This window comes from Ambystoma mexicanum, chromosome 11 (genome assembly GCF_040938575.1).
Source record: "Ambystoma mexicanum isolate Mex_15411 chromosome 11, UKY_AmexF1_1, whole genome shotgun sequence".
Taxonomy (NCBI): domain Eukaryota; kingdom Metazoa; phylum Chordata; class Amphibia; order Caudata; family Ambystomatidae; genus Ambystoma; species Ambystoma mexicanum.
In genome coordinates, this window is record NC_090934.1 from 136,729,769 (window position 1) to 136,757,072 (window position 27,304).

The following is a 27,304-nucleotide window of genomic DNA, read 5'->3' on the forward strand; positions in this document are numbered from 1 at the left end:
TACCCCAAGCCAAGATGGAGGGCAGAGGCAGGAGTTCTGATTGGGTGGCAGGTTGACAATGGTGTGACTCCCAACATTCTAAACTGCCTTTCATTAGTTTAGTTTCCTGAGCTGGTCATGTTTCTGTTTATCTCCTGTGTTTTGGGCCTTGGAAAACTCTTAAGAAAATATCTTCAACACTAAAAGAAAAAGAAACAACTCATTCAAGTTACATCTACTCTAAAGAAATTAATTTTCCCTGTGGAAGAAAACGCTGAGAGGTCTTCTAAAGCAAAAAATAAGCTAAGTACTTTTTATGTAATTAATCGAAATGAACTGCCAAAGTTAGCCTTATCTTCTGTTATTTTCTCCTCTGAAGTGCAAGGATTAAAAGACGTTGTGTTGTGAAGCCAGTGTTTTTACATGGCAAACTCATTCATCAGAGATTAAGTCATGAAAACATGATATTTAAAGGCTATTAAAGTTAATGACTGCACAGGCAACCTTTTTTTTTTAAAAGCAGCACAAAGAAGGATATTTATTTTTGAGCCAAGGTATTTTTAACAAAGAGGAAAATATATAAGACTTGTTTACCATATTATATGAGGAATCTTCCAAATGCATCTCATTACATGCAAAGACGTTTTTGAGGAATAACTTTACTTTAAAACGGCACTCAACATTAAATGGTATTTCCTTTGGTTGTTGAACTATTTCCATAAAGAGATGTAAATGAAATGGAATGAACTGATTAAGGAAATAGCATCATTTTAAGGAAAACAAAAGATTATTTCTGTGTTTTCAACAATTTTTTCAAGTGTGCTTCATTCAAAAGACTCATCTTCTTGAGACATTCTGGAGTTTGTGTTCACAGTTTTATTGACATTGTTTGGAAACACATTTTCTTTTCTTCAAGTTCATTTATTTCCACAAGGAACCTCCATCAGTTTAGTCACTTGTAATGACATTCAGTTCATTGGTTTTCAGCAGCACAGTTATGAAACATGACCACCAAAGTTTGCTTTTAGGGTAAAAGAGTTATTTCAAAACTAAAAAAAATATATAGAAATAATTATCATCCTCTGGGCTTTTTGCAGAGGGTATTCAGGTAGGATTGTTGATATTCATAAAATAATAGTTGTTTAGTTTTGTAATATTATTTAATGCTTAACAATTTTCATTCATGCAGAGACCGGATGAAGATAGAAGATCCAGTGTCTGATTTGTTATTTTATCCACTTTTCCCCCTTCCCCCCAGGGGTGTCTAGTACTCAGCTGTTCAGTTTAGTTGTGAGCTAGACATCTTAGTGGGATCGTGGGACTCAGCAGCTCCTGCGTTGGATGTGGATATTACCAGCCTGACAATTGCTGACTGAACCTTGCTTCCCTGATTGAACTGCCTTGCTCAATACTGAGTCTTTGCTTACTGATACCCTGGAAGCTGAACAGAAATCTTGTAACGAGTTCCTTTCTCAATTGAAAGTATATTTAGCTCCTCAGTCTGAGTACCTTTCACAAGCGATTTCAAACGCAACTTGACGTGAACAGTATTGAAACCTTTCTGATAATTCTTCTGTGTTTATGTGAACTGTGCGCAGCTCTCTGCCTCACTACTTCCTGAGAGCTAGCGCATGACTGCTTTATAATTTACTTGAATCTCCAAATAGTCTTGCCAATGAACACTACAGGATGATCCGCCTTATGCTTTCTCAAATTCTTTTTTTCGGAAACAGTCTTCCGTAGTCCCCAGAGGAAGACTTGTGCATATCGTGCATGAGTGGCTGACGAGAAACTACTACTTGCTGCCGCTCATGCACAGTTCATGAAATGGTTCCCTTTAGTCCCCTTTCAGAAAGGAGACACGGATCTCGGACGCGTGCGCTTGGCGGCAGGAGATTGAAAACAGTATGCCGCTGCACACGCATTGAGAAGGAACGCTTCTCCAACAAAATTAACACGGATTGCCTCACTCAGTTCTCACCTTCCGGCAAACTCCTTTACGAAGAGTTGAGTCACCGGATAAACGAGCAAGTGTCTTTTGATTTGTTTACTCCTGATATGCGTGCACAGTTCGGTTTCACTACCATACTCAATCTGCTTCCTGGCAGAGTAAATACACAGTTACAAAGGTTCACCTGACTAACTAAATACCTAAATTAATCAATAGGATAAACAACTTGACTGAAACTTATTGTCTATTTACAGATGTGAAGATCACAAACTGCAATCACTGAATCTTTTAAATGACTTTTCTTAGAAACAAGAGCACAGCTCTCCCACCAGTTTCTCTGCTTGTCTTGTCCCACGAATTCCTGGACACTGAAACCTGCTTCTTCGCCAACCGCCTAAGCTGCTGAAACCCACTTTGACTTTGAGAGAATGGCAGAACTAGGGTAAATAATTAGGGAGTTGAGGGATGAACTTCGGATTTATCACCAGGAGAATGCAAAATTAAGCAGAAGGGTGGAGGAGTTGGGTGAAGCAGTGTCTCAGATGCAAAGGTCCCTTAGACAACAGAGCTTGGAGGCAGGGGGATCTGGTAGAGCAATCTCCGATTTTGAGTAGAGAGAATCAGGGGTTAGTGTAAGGGAGGCTAGGGGAAGGGAGGAGTCAGCAGTTCCAGTTCCTCTGGCTCATCCAACACGATTAAGTGGGGATCCAAAAAGATTTCACATTTTTCTAACCCAATGTGAGTTGCACTTTCTTTGTAGGCTGGGAAGTTTCCCTACTGATGAAGCTAGGGTAGCATTCGATGTATCTTATTTGTCTGGGGAGGCTGCTGCTTGGTCAGTTCTACTTGTGAGCCAGTTTGCTCAGTTTCTGTTGGAATTTAAGATGTTTGGAAAAAGACAGCTTTCCTTAGAAATCGACAGAAAGTTATTGGTACTTAGGCAGGGGAGTAGAGATTTGGTGAGTTATATTACACAGTTTAAATCTTTGGTGATGGAAAGTCAATGGCCGGAGGAAAAGAGAACCACATTGTTTTATCGAGGTCTTCGAGATGACCTTAAGGATGCTTTGGCCAATATAGTAGATCGCCCCTCTAGCTGTGAGGCTCTCATTTATTTGGTCATGCAAGTAGACTTTAGGGTAAGTAAGACAAGGAATGAGAGAAGGAGAGGTTGGGGGAAGTGAAGTTGGTTCAGCGTTTGGATAGACTTAAAGACTTGTCAAATAAGGATGAAAAAGGGAATGTAGCGGAAACAAGTAGGAGGAACCGTGGTCCTTTGTCCAAGGAAGAAAAGGATAGGCGGAGACAAAATAATTTCTGTTGCATTGTGGAAGGAGTGGGCACTTCCTAGGTAATTGCCCGTATACCCCCAAGAGGTCCCATTCATCTGGTATCAGAACACAGGTTGCTGCTAACACTATTCAAACAGCTGTTCGGCACATTACCATCAACGTATCCTTATTTTATTTGGGAGTGCTGAAAGGTTCTGGTCCGGCTATGATAGACTTGTGGGATACAGGAAACTTCATGGCCAGAGGGCTTGCAGAAACTTTAAGGATTCCATTAGTGCAGAAGGAAATTATAGAACAAGTTAGAGCAGTGGATGGGTCTTGTTTGACGTCAGGTCCAATCACTCATGATACAGTTCCCTTGCATTTAGTCGTGAGGGGGGGCCATGAGGAGGAGATTTTTTTTAAAATCATAGATGCTCCTCAGTTAAATATCATCTTGGGAATTCCCTGGTTGTCTTCTCACAATCCCATAATTGACTGGGGAAGAAGAGTTGTGAATTTTAGTTCAACCTATTGCAGGGAACATTGTTTCAATTTCGTGAGTTTGGAAGGGGTGGAGAATAGTGATTTTAAGGTTAGAACTTTTTCTTTGGCCGATGGAGGGGGACTCAGTTATTCTATTGGAGCGGTAATGGGAAGTCTACCAGATTGCTATGCAGATTTTGAAGATGTTTTTGACGAGTTCGAAGCCGGGGGATTACCACCACATAGATCTTATGATTGTAAGACAGATTTGGAGGATGGAGCAATGTTACCTTGTAGTCGAGTGTATGCTCTCACTGAGAAAAAGAATGAGTACATAAAAGAGTATCTGGAAGAGAATCTGGCTAAGGGCTTTGTAAGACATTCTCAATCCCCTGTGGCTTTTCCCTTATTCTTCGGTCCTAAGAAGGATGGGAAATTAAGGACTTGTATCGATTATCATTCCTTAAACAAGGTTATCATCAAGAATCAACATCCCTTGCCCCTAATTTCTGAGAGGTTGGACCGTATTTAAGGAGCAGTTTTGTCCCAACGATATGAATAGACTGGGCAGTTGCATCCGATAGCTTATTTTTCGAAGAGATTCTTGGAGGCTGAATGCAATTACACCATTATGGATCGGGAATTATTGGCTACCAAGGCAGCTTTCATGGAATGGTGACATTATTTGATGGGCGCCAGGCATACTACCCCTGTCCTTATAGATCATAGGAACTTATTGTTTTTGAAGTCTGCGAAGAACATCTTTGTAGATTTTGACTTTGTGGTAACATTTAGACCTTGTAAACTGAATAGGAATGCAGCTGCATTGTCAAGGCAGTTTCCTGGTAGCGAGCAAGAGTTGGAAATTAATTCCAAGCCAGTGATTCCTGAAGATCATTTTGTTTCAGCAAATGTTTCTTCGAGTAAAGATTTAAAGCTGGAGATTCAGAATACTTTGAGTCAAGAGGGGATGGAAGAATGGGCTCGGCAAGATTCGGCTAGGTCGATTTCAGAGGGGTTGTCCTATTTAGGATCCAGATGGTATCTGTCACGGATGGCACTCTGCTAAGAGTGGCACAGGACACCCAGGAAGGATTTTGGGTGGTTGTGCTGAAATAAGGTGGACAGATAAGTACACACACAGCTGAAAGTAATGAGAACGAAGAGTAGGCAAGTGTAGCAAGGAATAAGGTACAACAGAATGGATTCCCTCTAGCGGTGTATGCAGATATAGGAAAAGAGTATTCCACGGACCTTAGGAAAAACTCTAGCCTTCTGCACAGTTTGCTATAACAGAGGCCCACGCTGTTTGCTCATGGCTTGGAAAAACAGCTATGGGTGTCTGTAATGTAGAAACGAGACAAGGGAAGGGGCAGAGGTTGCCTGACGGAAAACTAACAGACACGCTCTGTACAGAAGGGTCTACAAACAGTACAAGAGAAAATACTAACAGACAAATCCAGGAAAAAGGAGGTCGATAGCAAACTAGCAGAAGGAAATGAAGGGAAAGTCGTAGGACATTAGGGAACAAGGTTGAGAGCTCAGAGGAGCAGGAAAGCAATGAGCAAGCCCACAGGAGCAGGGCTGTAAGGTAGGGAGCCCAGAGGGAAAGGGCTTAGGGCAGCGGAGTAAAGCAGGCTGCACGGCAAAGAGCACAGAAGGGCCGGGCAGCATGGAGTGAGCCTTGGGGGGCAGGGCCGCTGACCGTAGAAGGTTGCAGAGGGCTGCTAGGCTGAGAACCCAGCAGACAAAGGCTGTAGGTAGCAAGCAGTGGAGCGTGATCGGCTGCAAGGTAGGAAGCCCGAGGACAAGGGCTGTTGGCAGCGGAGAGAAGCAGACTGCGCTGCAAGGAGCCAGAAGGACCGGCAGCAAGGAGTAAGCCCAGAGGAGCAGGGCCGCTGACTGTAGAAGGCTGCTGAGGACTGTAAGCTGTAAGGTAGGGAGCCCAGAGGACAAGGGCTGTAGGCAGCCGGAGTGAGGCAGGCTGCAGGGCAGGAGCCTGGAAGACCAGGGCGGAAGGTAGCAGCTGAGCGTGATCGGCTGCAAGGCAGAAGCCCGGAAGGGCAAAGGCGGAGGCTGGAAAGCAGCAGAGCGTGATCGGCTGCAATGTAGAGAGCCCGGCAGGGCACTGGAGGAGGCTGGCAAACAGCAGAGCGTGATCGGCTGCAATGAATAGAGCCCGGCAGGGCACTGGATCCAAAGCCGGAGTAAGGAGGAACCGCATACAAGATCCGTAGCTCGAAGCAAAAAGGTGCCGAAAGGACGCTTAATGCAAGAGACTGAGCCCCTGCAGGCAGCAGCTTTTATACCGCCCTGCCCAGTACAGAGGCAGGCTAATTGGTCGCACCTGGATCAGCACACCTGCATCCAATCTGCCTCCTCCCTCTCTGTTCCTGAGCTGGTGGAAGCAGAGCTGATCCGTAGGGCTTCTGGGGATTGTAGTTTCGAAGATGACGAATAGGAATGGCCAGGAATAGATAGCTATAGCCAAGTGCATTGTGGTAAGGGTAGTTTGTTGGGAAAAATAGAAAAGTACCAAAGTCTCGCAAATGGGAAATAAGGTCCATATTGATCGCAAATGTATGCGCCCATGGCGCAGGCATGACAGTATCTTCCCAGCAAGAAATTACAGGAGAACATTTTACAGGAGTGTCATGATTTCGGTATGGTAGGACATCCTGGGTTTCGAAAGACTTTAGATCTAGTGCAGAGGCAGTTCTGGTGAAAGACTATGAGAATTATGTGAAGACCTGTGAGATTTGTGCAAAGCAAAGGCTCCTGGGGGGCAAGCCTGTCAGTCTTCTGGAACCTTTGCCTATTCCACTGCATCAGTGGCACACAGTATCTTTGGATTTTATAGTGGATTTGCCAGTTGATCAAGGATGCTCAGTGATTCTTGTGGTTGTGGATTGCTTCACTAAAGAGACTCATTTTATCCCAGTGAAGGGTCAAGCAACAGCATCAGTTCTAGCTCAAAGGTTTTTACAGGAGGTGGTCCGCTTGCATGGCTTGCCCAGTAGAGTAATTTCAGATCGAGTATCACAGTTTATTTCCAAATTTTGGAGTGCGTTCTGCAAGGAGCTTGGTATGGAGATCCAATTGACGTCGGGTTATCACCCTGAACCAAATGGTCAAGTTGAGCGAGTCAATCAAGAAGTGGAAAAGTATCTAAGGTGTTTTTGGCAAGGAGGAAAAGGGTGGATTGACTTACTTTGGATGGGATAATTTGCTTATAATAATTTCAAGAAAGATTCAACTTCCATTTCTCCCTTTTATTGAAGTAGAGGTTTTCATCCACGTTTTCTCTGTGAATTGGTTCAGGAGTCGTCATCTAATCTGGCTGTGGAGGAGAGATTACAAACCATGCGAGAAGATTTGGCGAGGGCGACTAAATCTTTGCAGTTGAGTAAAGAGAGTTATACAACATTTGCTGAAAAGAAATGCAAGTCTAGTCCAAATTATGAAATTGGAGATTTGGTGTGGCTTTCCACAACATTTTTGAGATTAAAGGGTCAAAACAAGTTTAGTCCCCGGTTTGTTGGACCTTTCGAAGTGGAGAGAGTTATCAATCCTGTGGCTGTTAGGTTATAGTTACCGGCTGGGTTGAAGGTGCATCCAACATTTCATGGTAGTTCACTAAAGCCTGTGGTTAAAGGAACCAGACTATGTCCAGTTCCTCAAATGGTTTTAACTGACGAGTTTGAAGTCAGGGTGATCTTGGATTCTAGGAAGTATAGAGGTAAATTACAGTATCTAGTAGACTGGGAAGGTTACGGACCTGAAGAAAGATCTTGGGAGCTTGCAGAAGACATTCATGCACCTATTTTGGTGGCCAAGTTTCATAGAAAGAATCCATGTAAGCCAGGCCCTGGGTGAAAGGGGCTCCTAGGGGTCCCTCGCGTTATGGAAACAAGGCAAGTCACCACACACGATAGATACGCCAGACACAAGGTTGTATTCCCAAAGCTAGGGTTTAATGCAAAGCAAATAGTCTCAGTTGGTCAACTCAGTCTCACGCCCCGCGACGTGTATCTCTAGACCTCGAGGGACGCAAGAGAGCGAATTATGTACATCAGTTACATATATACAAAATGCATATCATACAATCAGCTGTGACATGTTTAACAACGCCCTTTATTGGGTTTCTTTGAACTCGGTTTGATGATGGACAATTTCGACGAATATGACACCTTCAAATGGCTATTCTAGTAACAATATGCAACCTTGCAAGTGTAGAGACATCTTTTCTTTGTTGAACAGAACACAGTGCTTCTGTTCTTGTAAGCGAGCTACATACGGGGGAAGAGTCGCATTCCAGACCTTGCTATCTTTGAGGTGCTATTCGTGTCCTGGGAGCCAACACGCTCTACAGGGCTCGGAAAAGGGGGGCCGTAAGAAGAGCATAATTCAAGACTTTAGCTGCTTTATTCTAACATTCTCTACCATATAACGAGACTGGCTGGCAGCTGTGAAATGATTACATGCCCTGCGGCTCTCCTTCAAGGCTACATTCCTCTCCGGAGCTGCCTTCAATGTGTTTCAACAAACTCTTATCAGCCTCGCGGCCTTGCGGCCTTGTCCTTTCACGTTCAGACAACAATGTTAACAGTTGAGCAGAGTAAGCAGAAATGTGCTGCGAAGCAGTTTGAACAGAAAGCAATGAGCAATCGTTAGAAAACAAAATGGCGATCCTTGTTACATCAAAATGGCCTCTCATTGGTCAAACTCGGAAACCTGTATTTCTATTGTTATGTACATGAGACGGTTGGTCTTCGGCCACCAAAATACGTTTGCCGTCAATCGTGAGAGGTGTCCATTTTTCTAGACCGACACACCCTCCTTTTGGCCGTATGCCAAACGTCTCATTCATTCATTGTATCCTCCTCTGATGACGATAAGTCTGAAGTACCTATGTCTGAATTTTGTATGCTATTATAAGCATCATCATTGTCATTAATATCTATAGCCATTAATTCTTTCACTGTTTTCATTTCATTCGTGCCTCTGTCATCCCGGCCATAGGTTTGTTTTCTTTTTGTTATCATATGCATACATCCCTTAGTACATCCCTCAGTTATCTCAGTGCAAACTATCGGTAGGCAGTGTATGCAACAACAGCACGTTATGAATATTGCAAACGCTACTTCTAATATCGCAATCAACTTCCATCCCCAAGAACGCAGTATTCCCCAAAACCAAGACCCTGTTCCCCGGCTCCCTTCTCCAGTAGGGAGTTCGGAGCTTAGGACATGCATTTTTTTATTGCTTCAAAAATCGTAGGGGAGTAGTCATCTATGAATACGCAACACGCTGATCCCACAATCTTGCAAATTCCCCCACGATCAACCAGGATTACATCGAGAGCCATTCTATTTTGCAGCGCCATTAACCGAATTCCCTTTTCTTCCAACGTCATGTTAAATAGAATATCTGTCATTGTGTTTATCGTATCCTTTAGTATTCTGGACAGCTGCCTTATGTTATAGGAGTTCGCTATCTGGGACAAGAATGGTATGAATGATTTTGCTACGTCCTCCGCTATCAAAACACCTTTGCTACTCCTTCGGTTTATAGATCTGGATAGCCTGGCTATGTCTGCTGTTTCTAAGAGGAACACTCCCGGGAACAGTAGACCTAGGTAACATGCACCTCCCCAATTTCTGGGCAACCAAGGATATGCTTTTTCTCCACATATAAAATAGACAGGATCTCCCACGTATACTGGTTCTATTTCCCATTTTAGTACCGCTGTATTCATGCATCCAGTAAATGTTCCTACTGAATAGGAGCCTTTCTTTTTTAGACATAAAGGGACAGTTTTCGGGTTGTAATTCACTGTGTAAGAAGGGGGGATTGCATCTTGGTTCCCGTCTGTCCTTACACGAAACATCATCACAGATGTTTTAACTGGCGGGGACAATCTATCTTGTCTATTTTGTCGTGTTATTTTTCGCGTACTTTTAGGCGTAGGTTCTGGGATCATCACTTGCGCTTTATGGAAAATGGAACAACCCACAGGCCTCATAATTATTTCCTCAAACTCATTCATGTTTGTTCTATCTAATTGTCCCGTACTACTCTTATTCCACTTCCCATAAAACATTGCACTTAAAGATGCACTGCATGCAGAACTTAATGGTAATGGTTTTACATACCAGCCTATTCCTTTCCCCGCATGCTGCGGTAAATGGGTACACACCCAACAATTATTTTTCTTTAGAATTGCATGCGTCATGTTCATGATGAGTAATAGCGTATTGTTCCCATACCCTTCTCTGTGTCTCTCTTCCATTGGGGACAAGGTATAAGTAATCACCTGAACCGGGCTTTCAGTAGTGGACATATTAACTATTGGTAAGAACATTCCCAATGGGTGTATAGACTCCACATACCATAACACAAAGGCTGTCGTTATTGTGCTACCATACTCATGAAGCACATGATTATTGTCAAAGCCAGCATACAATTTTTTTTACCATGCGTTTTCCCTAAGTTTACAGTCTTTATAACTAACTCATTCTCAGCAGTGGTGCAGGAGGAGGCTGAAACCGGTCCTGACATTTTTCTCACCGTCCTTCTTCCTGGCAAAGTTTGTTGTGGATATCTCTCTTCGTCGCACTTGTCCGGATGTAAATAAGTTCAAAGGAATTGTTAACAGTTTAGTCTGCCAGCCCTTTGCAGCCTGGATTACTTATTCATTCTAGGCAAGATCATTTGTCCTCTCTCACACTGCTCAGAGGACTTCTGAACAGTTCTCTATTGCCTTTGTACCATGTGCGCCCAGCTTGTCCGCTCTGGTTCAGGACACATGTACTTTTTATGATCGCACCGAGGAGCCGCGAGTCTTGAATTGTCCGACTTGCACAACTCTCACGCTTCTCTCCTCTACACCTCTAGTTCCTTCTCTGTCCATGAGCGGAACCAGAGGTTAGCATAAACACCAAAGAACTATGGATCACTCTTTCGAGGCCGCAAATCATATTGCCTCACTCCTGGTATTGTGTGATCCGTGTACAGTGCCGGTGCACTTCCAGATCCAGGCTCAGAGTCAGTCTGTGGCGCAATGGCAGATGCTGGTGTGCGCAGCGATAGTGATGCGGTTTCGGTCTTTGGCTCTGGCGCAATGGCAAGTACTGGTGGGCGCCAAAGGGGTACACGTGTCTGCCGTTATTTGCAATGCAGATTTCGTGTCTGCCAACAGTGATGTAGGTTCTGCTGGGCAACGTTGGGGCACTCTTTGCCCTTCCCCCTTTTTGGCAATCTTTTCAGGCTTTGTTTCGAGTTTTACTTCTCGCTCGGGCAGATTTAGCGGCAGTGGACTGGCAGCAGTTTCTTTCGTTTTTGGGACCGCTGTCTCTTTCCGGTCGTCCGGATTGGGCAAGTCTTTCAGTGAAGATGGGATATTTTTGGCATGGGTGGCATAGATCCACACCTTCCTTCCATCCACCCGTATTGCCGTCTGCATTGCCAGAAGCACTTGATAGGGGCCGCGCCACCTGGGTGCTAACAATGATTTTCTCTCAAAGTTCTTAAGCAGCACCCAGTCTCTTGGCTCCAGCACGTGCCCCGGACCAGTATATCTTACGGGTAGAGCCTCCTGCACCTGCTGATGAATCAAACGCAATTTCTGCATTAAAAGGCCACAATAAGTGCTAAGTACAGGATGCTCCACTTCACTCAGTCGCTTTGGCCGAGGGGCGCACCAAACATTCGCCGGCCTACCAATCACAATCTCATAAGGGGAGAGCCCAGTTCTAGCCTGTACAGATGTCCGCATGCACAATAGCGCTATCGGTAATGCATCTACCCAACTCAACTTGCTCCCTGCACATATCTTGCTTCTTTTTTTGTGACTTGAGGATTCCGTTGTGCCTCTCAACAAGACCGGCCGAACTCGGATGCCTCGAACTATGAAATCTCTTATCAATCTGAAGACCTGCACATATCTGTAATACCACTGCGCCCAAAAAATGTGGACCGTTATCGGACCATATGACATGGGGCAAGCCAAAACGAAAAGTATTCTTTAAGCATTACTTTTGCCATACTCATTGCTGTGCAGTCTTTTAAGGGATATGCCTCCACCCACTTGCTGAATGCACATATCACCACTAAGACATATTTCAAGTTTTGGCACCTCTCCATCTCTATGAAATCAAAATGGATGACCTCAAAAGGCATAGAGGGCGGGCCAAAACTGCCTATTGGAGTCACTGTTCCCTTTCCTACATTGTGTTGTAAACACGTAATGCAGTTTTGCACCAACCTTTCTGCATTCTCGTTTATATTTACATTCTTCCATACCGTAGATAGGTGCTGTATTATTTTCTTGGCACAGATGTGGGTAGGGCTGTGAGCCATTGTGACCACTGCAGTTACATAGGAATTTGGCAACATCCAGTTTTTAGTTCCCTTGTCCACCCAACAACCCTCTAAATCTAACTAGCAGAGCCCTCTGCCCACCCTTGTATCTCATCGGCCGTGGATTCGGCCTGCATTTCTTTGACAGTGGCAATTCCATCTTCTATCATACAGGGTACTTCCTCAGTCTGGACTGTCATCGTTTTATTAGTCAAATCAGTGGCAATTTGTTTCGCAATTCTGTCTGCAAATGCGTTTCCCTCTCCCACTTTGCATGTTACCTTTTTATGTGCCTCGCATTTCACTATTGCTAGGTGCTTTGGAAACGTCAGTGCAGACAGCAATCGTACAATCAAAGGACCATGTTGAATTCTGGCCCCATGTGATGTCAAGAAATCCCTCTCAGCCCAGAGTCGACCAAAGTTATGAACCACCCCAAAAGCATACTGACTATCAGTATATATATTCACGTTCAAATTTTCAGAAATCTCACATGCTCTGGTCAATGCTATTATTTCTGCGGCTTGTGCCGAGTTGTAGGGGATTCTTTTGCTTTCTACAACACTCTCTAGGGTAGTGATAGCGTAAGCGGCAGTTGACGTGCCATCAGGTAGTTTAAAACAAGAGCCGTCACAAAATAACTCTCCATCTGGCTCCTTTTGTGCGGTGTCACTTAAATAAACTCTCCCCCTCGTTTCTTCCTCAGTGACCATTAAGCAATCATGGGGTGGTGATTCGTTATCACCAATTTCTTCTGTGGGTAGTGGCATTAATTCTGCAGGATTCAAAGCGCTACACCTCATAATTTGGATATGGGGCGCGAATAAGATAATTTCATATCTTGTCAGTCTAGCAGAGGTGAGGTGTTGCGTCTGTGTCCTATTTAATAGGACATCTATGGCATGTGGCACCATCAGAATTAAAGTATGCCCCAATACCATCCCTTCTGTTTGTTTCGCCGACGCAGCAGCCGCCGCGACAGATCGCAAATATCGTGGTAGTGAGCGCTACAGGGTCCAGGGGAGTAGAAAAATAGCCGCACAGCCTATTTCTTCCACCTTGTTCCTGTGTCAAAACAGCCAATGCACATCCTTCATTCTTGTATACAAACAATTAAAAAACCTTTTCATAATTCGGTGTGCCCAAAACTGGAGCAGAACACAATGCAGTTTTCAATTGATAAAAACGCTCTCTGACATTCTTCATTCCACTGCAAAGGTATCACCGCATCCTTCTTAGTTAATAGCACCATTGGCTTCACAATCAACGCAAAATTACTGATCCACTGCCGGCAATAAGAAGCCATGCCTATTATGGCTCTGACTCCTTTCTGTGTCTTTGGAATAGACATACAAGAAATACTTTCTATGCGTTCTGGCGTTAGCCTTCTCCCTTCGTTCAAAAGTAGGTAGCCCAAATAAGCTACCTCTTTTCGATTATATTGAAACTTCTTCAAACTAGCTTTATGGCCATGTGCCGCTAGGTGCGACAGTAGTAATACGGTGCTCTTTTTACAAATCTCTTCTGTATCAGCAGCGATCAACAGATCATCTATGTATTGCAATAGTACACACCCCACTGGTAATTCTAGCATGTCTAGCTGCTCTTTTAACGCTCTACTGTAAATAGTCGGACTTTCCGTATATCCTTGTGGAACGCGTGTGAATGTAAATGATCGTCCCCCTAAAGTGAACGTGAACAAATATCTACTGACCTTGTCCACCGGAATGCTAAAGAAAGCATTTTTTAGGTCAATTACACTAAATTATTCTGCTGAGGCAGGTATCATTGTCAATATTGTAGTGACGTCTGGGACCAAAGGAAATTGTGGATCCACTACTTTGTTTAGCGCGCGCAAATCAATTATGAAACGATATGGTACTTCACTGCCTCCTTTCTTATACACTGGAAGAATCGGGCTGTTACATGTACTGCCTGTAATTTCTTCAATTACCCCTAATTTCACCAAATCTGAAACAATACTTATCAATCCTCTCTCTCCGTTAGCCGAAATTTTATGCTGGGGAATTCGCAGCAGTGTAACTCCTTCTTTTTTTAAAATGATCCTCACTGGCTCTATCTTAAAGCATCCTACATCATTATCATGCATCGCCCATATACAGGTTGGCACTTTTCTTAACTCTCCTGGCAAAGTTTCAGACATGAATTCTGACACACGGGCATCTTGTGGCCAAATTGTCAGAAACACCCCGTCTGACGTGCAATGTATAATCGCACCTAGCTTTTTCAACAAGCTTAATCCCAACAGGTTCTCCCAACAATTTTCTGTTAGGGGAAAGGGACAATGTTCAGTGAATGGTCCTATGGTAACTGGGACTGGTTGGGACACTGAGTTTATGACTGGTGTACCTGCGAACCCTACGGAAATATTCTTTTGCCCTGACAGTGGTATGTCCGGAACCAAGTGATGGTCTATTGAACACCTTTGCGCTCCTGTATCTACAAGGAAGCGGTGCTCCTCATTCCCGACTCTCATTTCTACGTAGGGTCCTCTCTGATTCACGGGAATAGACACTGGTTCCGACCCCTGCCCTGGGCTTTCCTATTGGGGAAATAACACATCATCCGATGTGTAGTCACTACTATTACTGTAATACGTATTTGGCTGCCTATTGAAAATGTTCCCATTCTTTCCTCTATTTTCCCCACTCTGATTCCCATACTGTTGGTTTTGCTGACCCTGACTCTAGTTAGGAGCACTTTGGTTTTGGGCTTGGTTTTGATTACCTTCATTATTGTGGTGTTGCTGCATACTATTCCTATTTGGTCCATTCGCTCCTTGGTGCCCTCTGTGCTGTCTTATCTGGCCAGTTCCATTTCTATTCTGTAAATGTGGACATTGCGCTCGCCAGTGTCCTTCCTCCTTACAGTATGCACACTGATTTGGTCCCAATGCCCCCCCATGCATATTCAAATTACTCCTCCCTTGTGCGTTCCCTCTTCCTCTATTATGTCCTGCTACTTGCTGCAGTAACACCCTTGTTTTCAGTATGCATGCTTTCAAGTCTTCCCCCACCTGTTTTAACAACAATAATTCGTCCACCATCGCCTTTCGCCCCGGCGATGGTAACTGTTGTCGTCGATTATGTGGCCCTAGCACTTCCTTCCTATCTCTCCCGAAATCCTTACCCCTATACCCAGGTGCAGTAAACATTTCAGCATAATCATTATCCAATTCATTTTTTAGCTCAAAAAGTCCATACACATGTTCCCTTACTTCTTCATCTCTTTCTCTACAGCGTGCTAATGCATTCAAATCTAACAATCGCTGCGGTGGCAATTTCCCAATTAACTGTTTACATCTCTCCACCAAATATTCACCCATGCATTACAACACTACCTGTCTTTCGTTGCTTCTTCGGAAGTCATACATCGAAGCAAGTGCTGCCGTCCCATCATTCCCGTCTATATACATTTCTGCCTGTTGCTGCAATTCCACCTTCCTTTCTTTGCTGATCGCACTGCGAGTTACCCATGTGCATCTACTTTGTTCAGTCCCGCCTCTCGCCCCGTGGTTTCAACTTCAAACCCTGGAGGGACGAACGGTACCGAGTCTGTATCTAGGGCGGGAGGTGCGGATGGGACAATAGGAACGGGGAGTGTCTGCTGTGGGCCTGGTTGGCTAATAGGAAGTGTTACGTGCGCGGCCTGTGGCTGTGCGAGGGCTTGAGCTACGGGAGGGAGAGTTTGAGCTACGGGAGGGGCTTGAGCAATAGTTACTGACGCGTTTGGCCTCGCTTCTGATCTTGGGCCTTGTTTTGTATGGATCAATATGTTTTCCATCACTTCATCTGCTATGTGCAATTCTCGTTGTGGGTATATTTTTTCTATATTCAACTGGTCACGTCTACCTGACCTCCTTAGACTCTCCATCCACTCCTCCTCCTCCTTTTCTTCTGCTACTTCACCTTTCGATTTATGCCTGCGCGCATGCTTCGCTCTACTTCTAATCGGAGCATTGCTTCTCTTCTCCAGTCCTTAACGATAACAAATGCTGCGGGACGCGCTTTCTTCCTTATCAACACCCTTTCCAGGTTATCTATTCTCGCCATCTCAAAACTACCATTTATCGGCCACTGATGGTCTTGTTGCTTTCTGGTTTGCCTATGCCAAGTCTCACAGAATATTATTGCTCCCACACATACATCACATACATCTCATATGCCGGCGTTCCCCCAGGTGGTGCAATTTGGCCATCTTTCAAAGATTGCCTACCGCAGCGGAAAAACCCCGCTAGGGTGGACAATACCCCAGGCATGTTTAAACCTCCCCTTGGTTAATCAACCTTACCCAGGGAGTTTGATTTTGCAAAGTCAACTCTCAACCAATATCAGGGTTATTTTGAATCGGGGTATGACTCACCTGATAAATCAAATTGTCCTCCAGGACACAATTCGTCGGTGTACTGACGCAACCAATGATGTCGTGTCTGCGTTTCTTGGCTTCTGTCTCGTTTCGGGACCCTCGCCTCCTTGTTCTCTGGCTAGATACGTCGATCAGGGATCAGATGTGTGCAGATCTGCAAAGGAATCTCTCATCACTTCTACAGGGCGCCCGAACACCTCTTGATCCCAGCTCGATCGTCCCGTCCTCGTCGTTCTCCGCCTTTACTTAATTACAACGTACACGATGTAACAAGTGGGGGAGGGTCCCTATTCGGGCGACATCTTGAAAGGGGCCCCTAGGGGTCCCTCGCGTTATGCAAACAAGGCAAGTCACCACACACGAAAGATACGCCAGACACGAGGTTGTATTCCCAAAGCTAGGGTTTATTGCAAAGCAAATAGTCTCAGTTGGCCAACCCGGTCTCACGCCCCGCGACGTGTATCTCTAGACCTCGAGGGACGCAAGAGAGCGAATTACGTACATCAGTTACATATATACAAAATGCATATCATACAATCAGCTGTGACATGTTTAACACCGCCCTTTATTGGGTTTCTTTGAACTCGGTTTGATGATGGACAATTTCGACGAATATGACACCTTCAAATGGCTATTCTAGTAACAATATGCAACCTTGCAAGTGTAGAGACATATTTTCTTTGTTGAACAGAACACAGTGCTTCTGCTCTTGTAAGCGAGCTACATACGGGGGAAGAGTCACATTCCAGACCTTGCTATCTTTGAGGTGCTATTCGTGTCCTGGGAGCCGACACGCTCTACAGGGCTCGGAAAAGGGGGCCATAAGAAGAGCATAATTCAAGCCTTTAGCTGCTTTATTCTAACATTATCTACCATATAACGAGACTGGCTGGCAGCTGTGAAATGAGTAAATGCCCTGCGGCTCTCCTTCAAGGCTACATTCGGGAGGGACCCGGGCATTCCTCTCCGGAGCTGCCTACGTTGTGTTTCAACAAACTCTTATTAGCCACGCGGCCTTGCGGCCTTGTCCTTTTACGTTCAGACAACAATGTTAACAGTTGAGCAGAGTAAGCCGAAATGTGCTCCAAAGCAGTTTGAACAGAAAGCAATGAGAAATCGTTAGAAAACAAAATGGCGATCCTTGTTACATCAAAATGGCCGCTCATTGGTCAAACTCGGAAACCTGTATTTCTATCGTTATGTACATGAGAAGGTTGGTCTTTGGCCACCAAAATACGTTTGCCGTCAATCGTGAGAGGTGTCCTTTTTTCTAGACCGACATGGGGGCAGGGCTTGAGAAGGGGATACTGTCAGGTTTCGCTGTTTATTTGTCTATTGGGGGTAGAAGATTACTGTAATTATATTGTGAATTATTTCAACTCAAGTACGTTGCCCTTAACTTCTATTACTCAGAGGGAGAGTTCTCCAACCCATCATGGTGCTGAGGAGGCTGAGAACTGATTAGTTGTGAAGATTCCACAAGGTGATTGGTGGCTGGGGGGGCTTGGGAACTGATTGAGAATTCCAAACTGCCTTTCATTGTCCTCACCTTAACAGGAAGGTCCTGTTTTATGAATTCCCCATGTTAGGCCTACAAAGAACCCTAATAGATCCAGGTTGGTGAAGAAGCAGGTTTGAATGTCCAGGACTTCGTGGGACAAGACAAGCAGAGAAACTGGTGGGAGCGCTGTGCTCTAGTTTCTAAGAAAAGTCATTTAAAAGATTCAGTGACTGCCGTTCGTTATCTTCGCATCTGTAAACATACAAGAAGTTTCAGTCAAGTTGTTTATCCTAGTGATTAGTTTAGGTATTTAGTTAGGCAGGTGAACTGTTGTAAATGTGTATTTACTCTGCCAGGAAGCGGATTGAGTTTGGTAGTGAAAAAGAACTGTGCACGCAGATCAGAAGTAAACAAATGAAAAGAGACTTGCTCGTTTATCAGGCGACTCAACTCTTTGTACAGGAGTTTGTCAGAAGGCGAGAAATGAGTGAGGCAATCCGCGTTCATTTAATTGGAGAAGCATTCCGTCTCCTCGCGTGCGCAGTGGCAAACTGTTTTCAATCTCCTGCCGCCAAGTGCACGCGTTCGAGATCCGTGTCTCCTTTCTGAAAGGGGACTGAAGGGAACCATTTCGTGAACTGTGAATGCGCAGCGCGCGTCTTCCTCTGAGGACTACGGAAGACTGTTTCCGAAAAAAGAAGTTGAGAAATCATGAGGCGGATTATCCGGTAGTGTTCATTGGCAAGACTATGTGGAGATTCAAGTAAATTATAAAGCAGTCACGCACTAGCCCTCAGGATTTAAAGTAGCGAGGCAGAGAGCTGCGCGCAGTTCACATAAAAACAGAAAAAGTATCAGAAAGGTTTCAATACTGTTCACGTCAAGTTGTGTTTGAAATCGCATGTGAAAGGTACTCAGACTGAGGAGCTAAACATACTTTTAATTGAGAAAGGAACCCCTTACAGGGTTTCTGTTCAGCTTCCAGGCTATCAGTAAGCAAAGACTAAGTATTGAGCAAGGCAGTTCAATCAATGAAGCAAGGTTTCAGTCAGCAAAAAGGAGTTCATGAACTCAACTTTCAATTGAAGTACGGTATGAACTCTAGAATCTCTGAAGGTGCCACAAGAAGTTTTCTCTCAGGTTTAATAGAATTAAGGACCTAAGAGGAGCTTGTCTTCAGTAAAACTCGCCTTTCAGCCTCTTAGGGAGGCATCACAGGTAGTGAAAGCTACAAGGTTTTTCTTTGGGGCAGGGGTTTGGGGAACATTCGTTGAGATGGAAATCTCTTATTTCTATCCTCTGCAGTTGGTTGGAGAGAGTGACCTGTTTTTTTATATTACTCACTTTCCCCTTTCCCTCAGGGGTGTTGAGACTTCTGCTGTACAATTCAGTAGTCGACTACACACCTGAGAGCGATTGTGGGGCTCAGCAGCTCCTGTGGATGAAGAAACAGGACCTCTCATGTGTTTTACAGTTCTTTACCTCTACCACAATAGCATAACCTGTGAGGTGCTCGGCATATCTATGTTAATATTTGCTCAAACAGACTTCAACACACTATTCACCCACACTGGCATCTCATGCATCTGTACTTGATTGGGGTTTTCCTTTGTACTTTGTCCTGTCTGCATTCAAACATTCTTCTTATTGGGTCTTGTCTTTGTACTTTGCCTTGTCTGCATTCAAACAAACATTGTCTATTTTCTGCATTTGCAATCTCGTAGAATTCAATTAATTGTTGGCGTGCTTGTTGGAACGCCCGGGGTACCCAGGTACTTTGTGCAAACTCACCGGTTCCTAGCTTCCCTGAAGCTGCTTGCACCTCTGCAGTCGGGTTGCTTCACGGTCACCCGCCAAATTTCCTCTGCGACATCGAGCGGCTCAACCTACAGGAACTCTTACGCAGCTCCAAGTGTCTCCACGGTCCTCCTTGCTCACACACAGCATTTCTCCTCCTGACTCACCAGCCTCGTCAGAGAACCTCACTTTCTTGAGCCTCAACACGTGTGTTAACGTCTTCTCCTGCACTGCTCGGCTCAACAGTGCAGTTGCCATCTTTAAATGTCCCGCACACTGAAGACTTGGGAAAACAACTAGTCTGTATGTTGTACTTCGAGCACTTGTCACTTTGCACAAACTCCATTGTCCTCCTCCTTGTCTCAGTACCTGGGTGGGATGGGAGTTGGAGTCCATGTTCGTCTTTGTTTTGTTTTTTAACTCCAAGATGGTTTTTCTCATGGTTTCCACAAAAAGGCACATCAGAAGCAAAAGGTGTTGTGTGAGTTGTGGGTGTTTGCGTCAAAAGGTGGGGGCCTGATCATAGTATAGATACATGATTTCTTGACTTCCTCTACAAGGGGGAACCTTTATTTGACAATAGGCCATAAAGGTATTGGGTGTCAGGGGGTCTTCTAAGTGGGGAATACTGTCACTCATCCAATGAAGACATAACACCTCCCCGGTGGTTGTCTCCTCCAATGTGATCCTCCCTCATATAACCACCCCTAGGGACAGGATCAGGTAGCGGCTGCCATCCCCTGGCCACATGGGAGGAGGTTCCGGCCGGGGAATCCATGATGACTCCATTTGATTAATCACAATTAGTAAAACAGCAGCCCAGCCAACACAGAAAAGAGTAAAAGGCACTCCAGATACATGTTTCATTCTCATTAGAATGCATCAGTCGAGTATAATTTAATCCACACACATACACGCAGAGTGCCTTCGTACTGAGGAAAACAACATGCTCAGAAGAAAATGATGCCATACAGAGTAAATTATGCCATACAGAGAAATTAACTCTGCATAAATCCCATGTTAGTCGGAGGGTATTTCAAGTGAAACACTTCAGTCACACTTACCAGACACAAATGTCTTTAAACTGTCTCTGTTGTGAGAGGACAGAAATATGAGGCAAGCATCTTTGCAAAGGTTTTTCAAAAGATTAACTCAAAATGTTGGATAAACGTCTCACTATCCCTACAATGACGAGGATTTTCCTCCCTATCAAAATAAACTAAAGTAAACAATCTAACAAAAGGTTTCTATCCCTCACACTTTCACATACACCAACTTAACACAGTAACATACAGCAACTCAAATATAACAGAAATAACCGTTATATTCACAACCTGATTACTGTCTTTCCTTATAATCTGGCTGAATGCCCCTTCCCCAGATTCAAGCAGGATTCCAATCAACAGTCCAAAGGAATAAGGAAAACTTGTCTTGCAACAAAAGGTCCCATACAGTTCTTTTTGTTCCAACTTGAACTTCCACCAACAGTCCATATGTTTTTCCTCTTTCCACTTGTGATCAAAAGTTCAAAGCAACTTCTTCTCATAAACCAAGAATATTTCCATAGTTCATTAGAATTAACAAAAATGTATTTTGTCCGGATAATTATGCAACAGTTCACAAAAAACATGTTTCACCAATGTTAGATGATTCTACAAAGTTCATACAGCACTTGCTTCAACAATACTAATTTGTCAGGATGGTTCTGCAACAGTTCGCAAAAACACTTTAGTGGTTCTGCCACTTCTTCAGGATGGTTTTTTAACCACACCACAATACTTCAACATTTTCTACCTGGTACACTCACCTGTGTAGGGGAGGCCTGGTATCACAAGTATGACACTGACACAATATTTACAATTTGTAAAACCTTTATTGGAGATTCTGAAGTTGGAAAAACTATTTTGCCCTAAACTAACGGTTGTGTCCTTCAAATCAAAATGGCCTATTCAAACAAAAACCTAATGCCAGCCCTATTTCTTGTACAAAGAGTGTATACAGGAGAAATGTCTGCAAAGGAACAAGCAGTGTTCAAAAGAATAAATTGGTTGAACCAGCTCTCCTCCCCACGTTAGACCACAGAGTAAGTTGGTCTCTGTAGGCAGGATGACACACTTGTGTTGAAATAATGTTTCAACAAAAGGTTCATGTGGGTCACCGTCTGTTGGGCTCAGACCTTTCACAACAAAGTTCACATAGGTCCCCCTCTGCCTGGCTCAGGCCTCTTCAGAACAAAGTTTAACCAAGACTTGCAAGGGGCTTCCTACCCCAAGCTTATTACACTTGGAGTCTCCCTCAGTCGGACTCAGATCGCTTTCGGATGTCGAAGACTTTCAAATGTGCGAGGCTTTCTTTACAGACCTCTGCAGGACCACTTCGACTCAAAGTTCCAGGTTCAACTTTCACTCTCCCCTTCTTTAGGGGTTAATTTTACTTACTTCACTTTTGCAGTTCATTTGCTTTATCATTACAAGCAATGCACCTTTCACTGAGACTTTCGAGTGGACTACTTCCTTTTGCCGGACCACTTTATTACTAAGTATCGCTGATTCTACAGCTTTCCTTAAATCAAAGTTCATTCAAAGGTCTACCTTTCCTCGTGTCTCATCCACACGTGTGCAGCCTTCACTTGCGATATAATGTTGCTACTTCAAACTTTAACACACACGGTATCTCAGGTCGCTTGCCAACTCACAAGCCTCATTTATCCCATTTGCATCGCTTTATCTTAAGCAATAGTGGTTATAATCATTATGCTGTTGTATTGTCCACTTTCGACTTTTATAATGATGGTAAAAAGTGGCTTGCTTAAGAACCACTTTCTCTTGGCTTGGGCAATGATGGTTATGAACTTTTCTTAATATCACTCCCTCTTGGCCTTGGCAATGATAGTTCTGGTTGGCTTGTCCAAATAGTGTCTACTTTTTATACTGGCAGTTCGCGCGATCTTTGTAATAATAATAATCATAACATTTTGTTCACAATGTTTCTGCTCTGTCCATTTCACTTAACAAATTCGGTATTCCGAAATGTGATTAGAGGGTAGCGTTTGCTTATGCAGTATTACAGGGTTTCCATACATAGGCAAACTCACTGTTTTGTTCACTCGCATCTGTGTTCAATGGTGCCTCCGCTTCTTCTCCTGCTTTACAAGCTCCTGCCCGATTCGGGTGCTTTCCTGCGGCCTGTGCCGCCTGGAAAATGAGCCTCCTTTGCTGCGTTGACACTCCGGTGCTCGCCAACCACCAGAGCCTCTCTCTTTTACGAAACATCTGCAAATATCCTGCTTTCCGCTGTGTGGCCTCTGTAGCTCAGTATTCCCCTGGTGGTCAAAGAGGCTTTCATCTCTATGAATGTCAGTGACTTTAAGACAGATTTTCTTACTCATTGCGTAACTGGTTATTATTGTTTTCACCCACATTCAGAAAGTTAGCTTTGGGAAATAAAAGCTCTTTCTGACAGCAGGCCATTACATATTCCGCTATCACTGATATTTTCTTCTTTAAGGAAGACAAGTACCGCATCTCACCCCATTGAGTCCTGGGGCCCCCTGGGGCCATTGTCCTCCCAGTTGATCCTCCCGGCTAATACCACCCCCAGAGTCAGGATCAGGAAGTGGCTGCCTTCCCATGGCCACCTGGCAGGAGACTTTAGGTAGGGTCTTTGATTCATGACACTGTGTAGAAGTGTCAACTTTATTTGACAGTTCTGCATAACTTGATGATGTTTAAATGGGTTTCAAGGTAGACCTACAGCATACAGGGTAATGGACAAACAGGATAGGGCTAATAGTCCTTATCTGCAGGGAAGGTCAGGATGTATAGTTTGAACTCTACATCTAGAATCCCAAAAGTGGTTTAGTATAATCGTATAGACTGCGGAAGGGCTGATTATCACACCAAGCAAAGCAGAGGGCCATAAGTTGGGGCAAGGGTCATTATCCCAAGCGTTAATGACCCCCTGCTGAGGTGTATAAGGCTATTAACACATGTGGTGGTAGCAATACATGTTCTAGAGTTTTGGTGGTGAAGTAAAAAATGTTACATTATAAGTACCTAGACAAACTGAGTTAGTAAATTAAATGTGATTTTATAAAATATTTAAGTAACATGGTTTTGTTTGTAAATTAAGTATTTTAATTGCAACTTGGAACAGGTTTAACATGAGCATGCACTAGGGGTAATGTAAAAGTAAACGGTTTCTCCATAAGATTGTGGAATCATTTTCCAATGTTTTAGCTTTCTCTTTCATGTGCGAAATAGCATATTGCAGCCAAAAAAGGTAATCCCAGAGAGGAAGTGTCTTGGTGAAAGAAATCTTGGCCGGATATTACATTTTTGTTCCCTGTTTGCTTCAGAATACAGTCAATACCATTAGTTATTGACTGCACTCTAAAACACACTGATTGGCTGAGCGGAGATCAATAACGATCTCCATATGCTAAAAATAAAGATAAGCCTGCAAAGAAACACATCACATATGGAAAGTTGATTAAAGTCAAGAAACATATATGCCTGTTCCTGATGTTCCTAGTAAGTCCACCCTGCTTTAAATGCCCTTCTTATGGGATTCAGCGAGACAGATTCATGGTTCAATTGACGGTTAGTCAATGACGGGATGTTCACGACTGGCAGGTTGCAAATAAGACACAAAAGAGATTACTAGGAAAATACATCCCCGAACATGACAGCATTACCTTGCATGAGGAAGCCTTTGCTTGGGTTTGCAATAAGCCACGGCTTACAGTACCGGTGCTCATCCAATTTATTGATGAACTCAAACTGGCACGCTACCTGCCCGTCGTTCTGGATTATAAAGGTCTGCACCTGCAGCTGCATGAACTTCACATCACTGAAGTGGAACTGAGAAGGAAACAGAAACGACACAGTTAATTGGATTGTCAATATCACCTCTAACTGACCTGCATTCAATTAGCAGGGTCACTTCAGTATTTCTGTGGCCCACACTCAGGAGAATTGGCTTTTCTGTTCAGTGAATTCTAAAACAAGTCACTAATTACCTATACTGTGATGAACAGAATGAGTCTTAATAGAAAGCACAAACTCACATTTCGCAGTGCATCGATGTTACGTTCAGTATGTGTTTTAAGTATGGAGACTTGGTCAAATATAAGGGAAAACGACTTTTGCTCATAAGAATTTGAGGGTTTTCCAAACAATGTAACACATGCATAGGAACCAACCCCATGAGGGCCAAAGATACAAATCCAAAACAGGGACATAAATGCGATAGACCGTATCCTCGGCTGAACATTATTTTTTTTCCATAGACTCTCTCTTAGTTTTGAACACCAATGTATTGAGGACTGAAACAGACAGTGTTTGGTTCATTAGCAATGGTGTAGAATCACATGCTTTCTAGTGAAAATCCACATAGCGGCCAGTTTATTACAACTGGTTCTCAAGTAAACAAACTTGAACTAGAGATGAGATTCCCTGCATAGCCATGTAGTTCATATGAACATGGACGGTTTTCTGTTCTGTTATTTTTAAGAACTACATGTTATTTATATAATTTACACCAAAATGCTGCACGCCTGTATCGAACAATCTCAGTAAAAACGTGGGGGTCTTTCTTAGAGGACAGCCTACAGAGATCGCAATTTGGGGCACTGCCAATTTAAAATGTACACCCAGTCCTCGATTTTAAGGCTTACAACAAGTTGCATTTTGGTACTTGTATTTCTGTGTTCATAGTTGGCGGCATTTGGAGCATTGAGCATTCTGAAGAGTGGAAACAGTTTGTGAGCGGAAGTTGGAGGAGAGCAGAGATTTCGGTTTGCTTTTACCCACTTCTACTGTTGCTGTGGGGTAGTTTTGATTGAACTGACAGGGGCAGATCGAGGCTTTGGTGTCCACAGAACTGTTTGCAATGCAGCGAGGGATTCAAAGAGCTGAAGAGGGTGCCCCGCTTATGTCTGACCCTAAATCCTAAACAACTCTTGCACAAAGTTCAACTTAAAGAAGTCTGGTCAACAGACTGTGGTGTAGAGGCTTGGAGTGGCAGCTCATTCTCACTGCCCATATATGATGGAAGTAATTGACCACTGGGAGCTTCCTTTTTTCAGATAGGTTCATTTAAGAAACTGCTTGACCTGGATGTTTGTAAGAAATCAAGAACAAAGGTCCAACGGTTATCTCAGAAAAAACAAGAAACCCTATGAAACTCAGAAGACATAGCTGATGTTTTAGCACTACTGCCACACATGTAATGAGGCCGTCAGAGTGTAGAATTTGTAGAGGGCTCTGAGGAGAAAGAGGACTATCTCAATTCTAGGGGATTGGAAAGTGTGGACCACACTAACTCTGACATAGGCAATAGGGATAGAGAGCTACGTTACTCTCAACTTGAAGAGGCAGTCAATCACTTTCAAAGTATTAATACTATTACAAGTGAAGATGTTAAGGAAAGTATGCCTCCCCTTAAAACCATAGCTCAAGCAATATTTTGCAAAGCAGAGTAGCTGAGGAACTGCCAAAAGACAGAAATGAAGGTAAAGGGTTGTCTGCCGATCTTACAAATCTCCCACTTATTAGAAGTTACATACTTAGCCTTTTAGTGAAATTCTCAGAGTCATACAACTGAGTCATGATACAAGTGCAGTTTCTAGATGCATCTAATCTCACTTTAGTGAAAACCCACTTCCTATTATTGTCAGTTGCTAGATTAGGGCTCAGAAAAATAGAAGCATTGCAAATTATGTGCTACGGTTTACGTCAGATAACAAAGGTAACTCAAAAAGGAAACTTTCGACTGGACACCAGGCGATGTGCTGATATCAGACTCCTCACACGCCGGGCCTAAAGGGGAATCAGAGCACCCCCTTGAACACCCCCCACAACATGAAAGCAGGAGTGAAAGGGGTGGTACGGCCCGATGTGTGGTGCAGACCTGAGGGACACTGTCGGGGGAGGACCGTGGCCTAGTGCTGGAGGCACAGAGGAGGGTGGCTGGATCCCCGCCCCCACCCACGCTGATCGAACGCAGGGCTCCAGGGAGCTGGGGTACCAGAGAGCCTGGGCCAGACCGCCACTGGGGACAGTCCATTCCCGCCCCATCTTGAACAGTGTGGAGTGGGTGGGTGCGGGGAATCAAAGGAGTGGAATAGAAGGTCCCCAGAGGAGGGGGGACTAGGTGGAGTCACTGAGGTGTGCTAGGGAGAGGTTTGCCAGGGAGAGGTGTGGGCGCCCAGCTTTGGGGCATGTGCTCGCCCCCTGGAAGAACTCAGCTGAAAGAACAGAGCCACACAAGATACACTGGGTCTTGGGACATAGGGAGGCTTATTGTAACCAGGGTTCTGTTTTGGAGGATAACCTCCACTACCCTGTGTATTCTCTTGTGACTTACCATTACATTTCTTTTTGTGGCTCTTTTGGGAGGAAGTTTTATCAGATCCCCCACCCTCCTTATCTTTGGACATTTTCCCCTCCTCCTGCTTATCAGGATGAGTCTTGTCCTTATGGGACACTTAGCGTGACACCATCCTTCTTAGGATCCAACTCATTTGAATCTGCCAAATGCTGCTTAAGCTCAGGGGAACAAGATGCAAGA

At 44.1% G+C, this 27,304-nt stretch overlaps 1 protein-coding gene across 5 annotated transcripts in view; it reads right to left on the reverse strand.

Moving 5' to 3' along the window:
- The window catches only part of INPP5B (inositol polyphosphate-5-phosphatase B), a 1,358,813-nt gene that overhangs the window by 396,874 nt on the left and 934,635 nt on the right, over positions 1-27,304 (reverse strand). For all 5 annotated transcript variants that reach the window (XM_069622659.1, XM_069622660.1, XM_069622658.1 and 2 more), the window contains one exon: positions 24,429-24,594. In XM_069622659.1, coding sequence (XP_069478760.1) covers positions 24,429-24,594 — 166 coding nt within the window. The remainder of the gene's footprint in view (positions 1-24,428; positions 24,595-27,304) is intronic.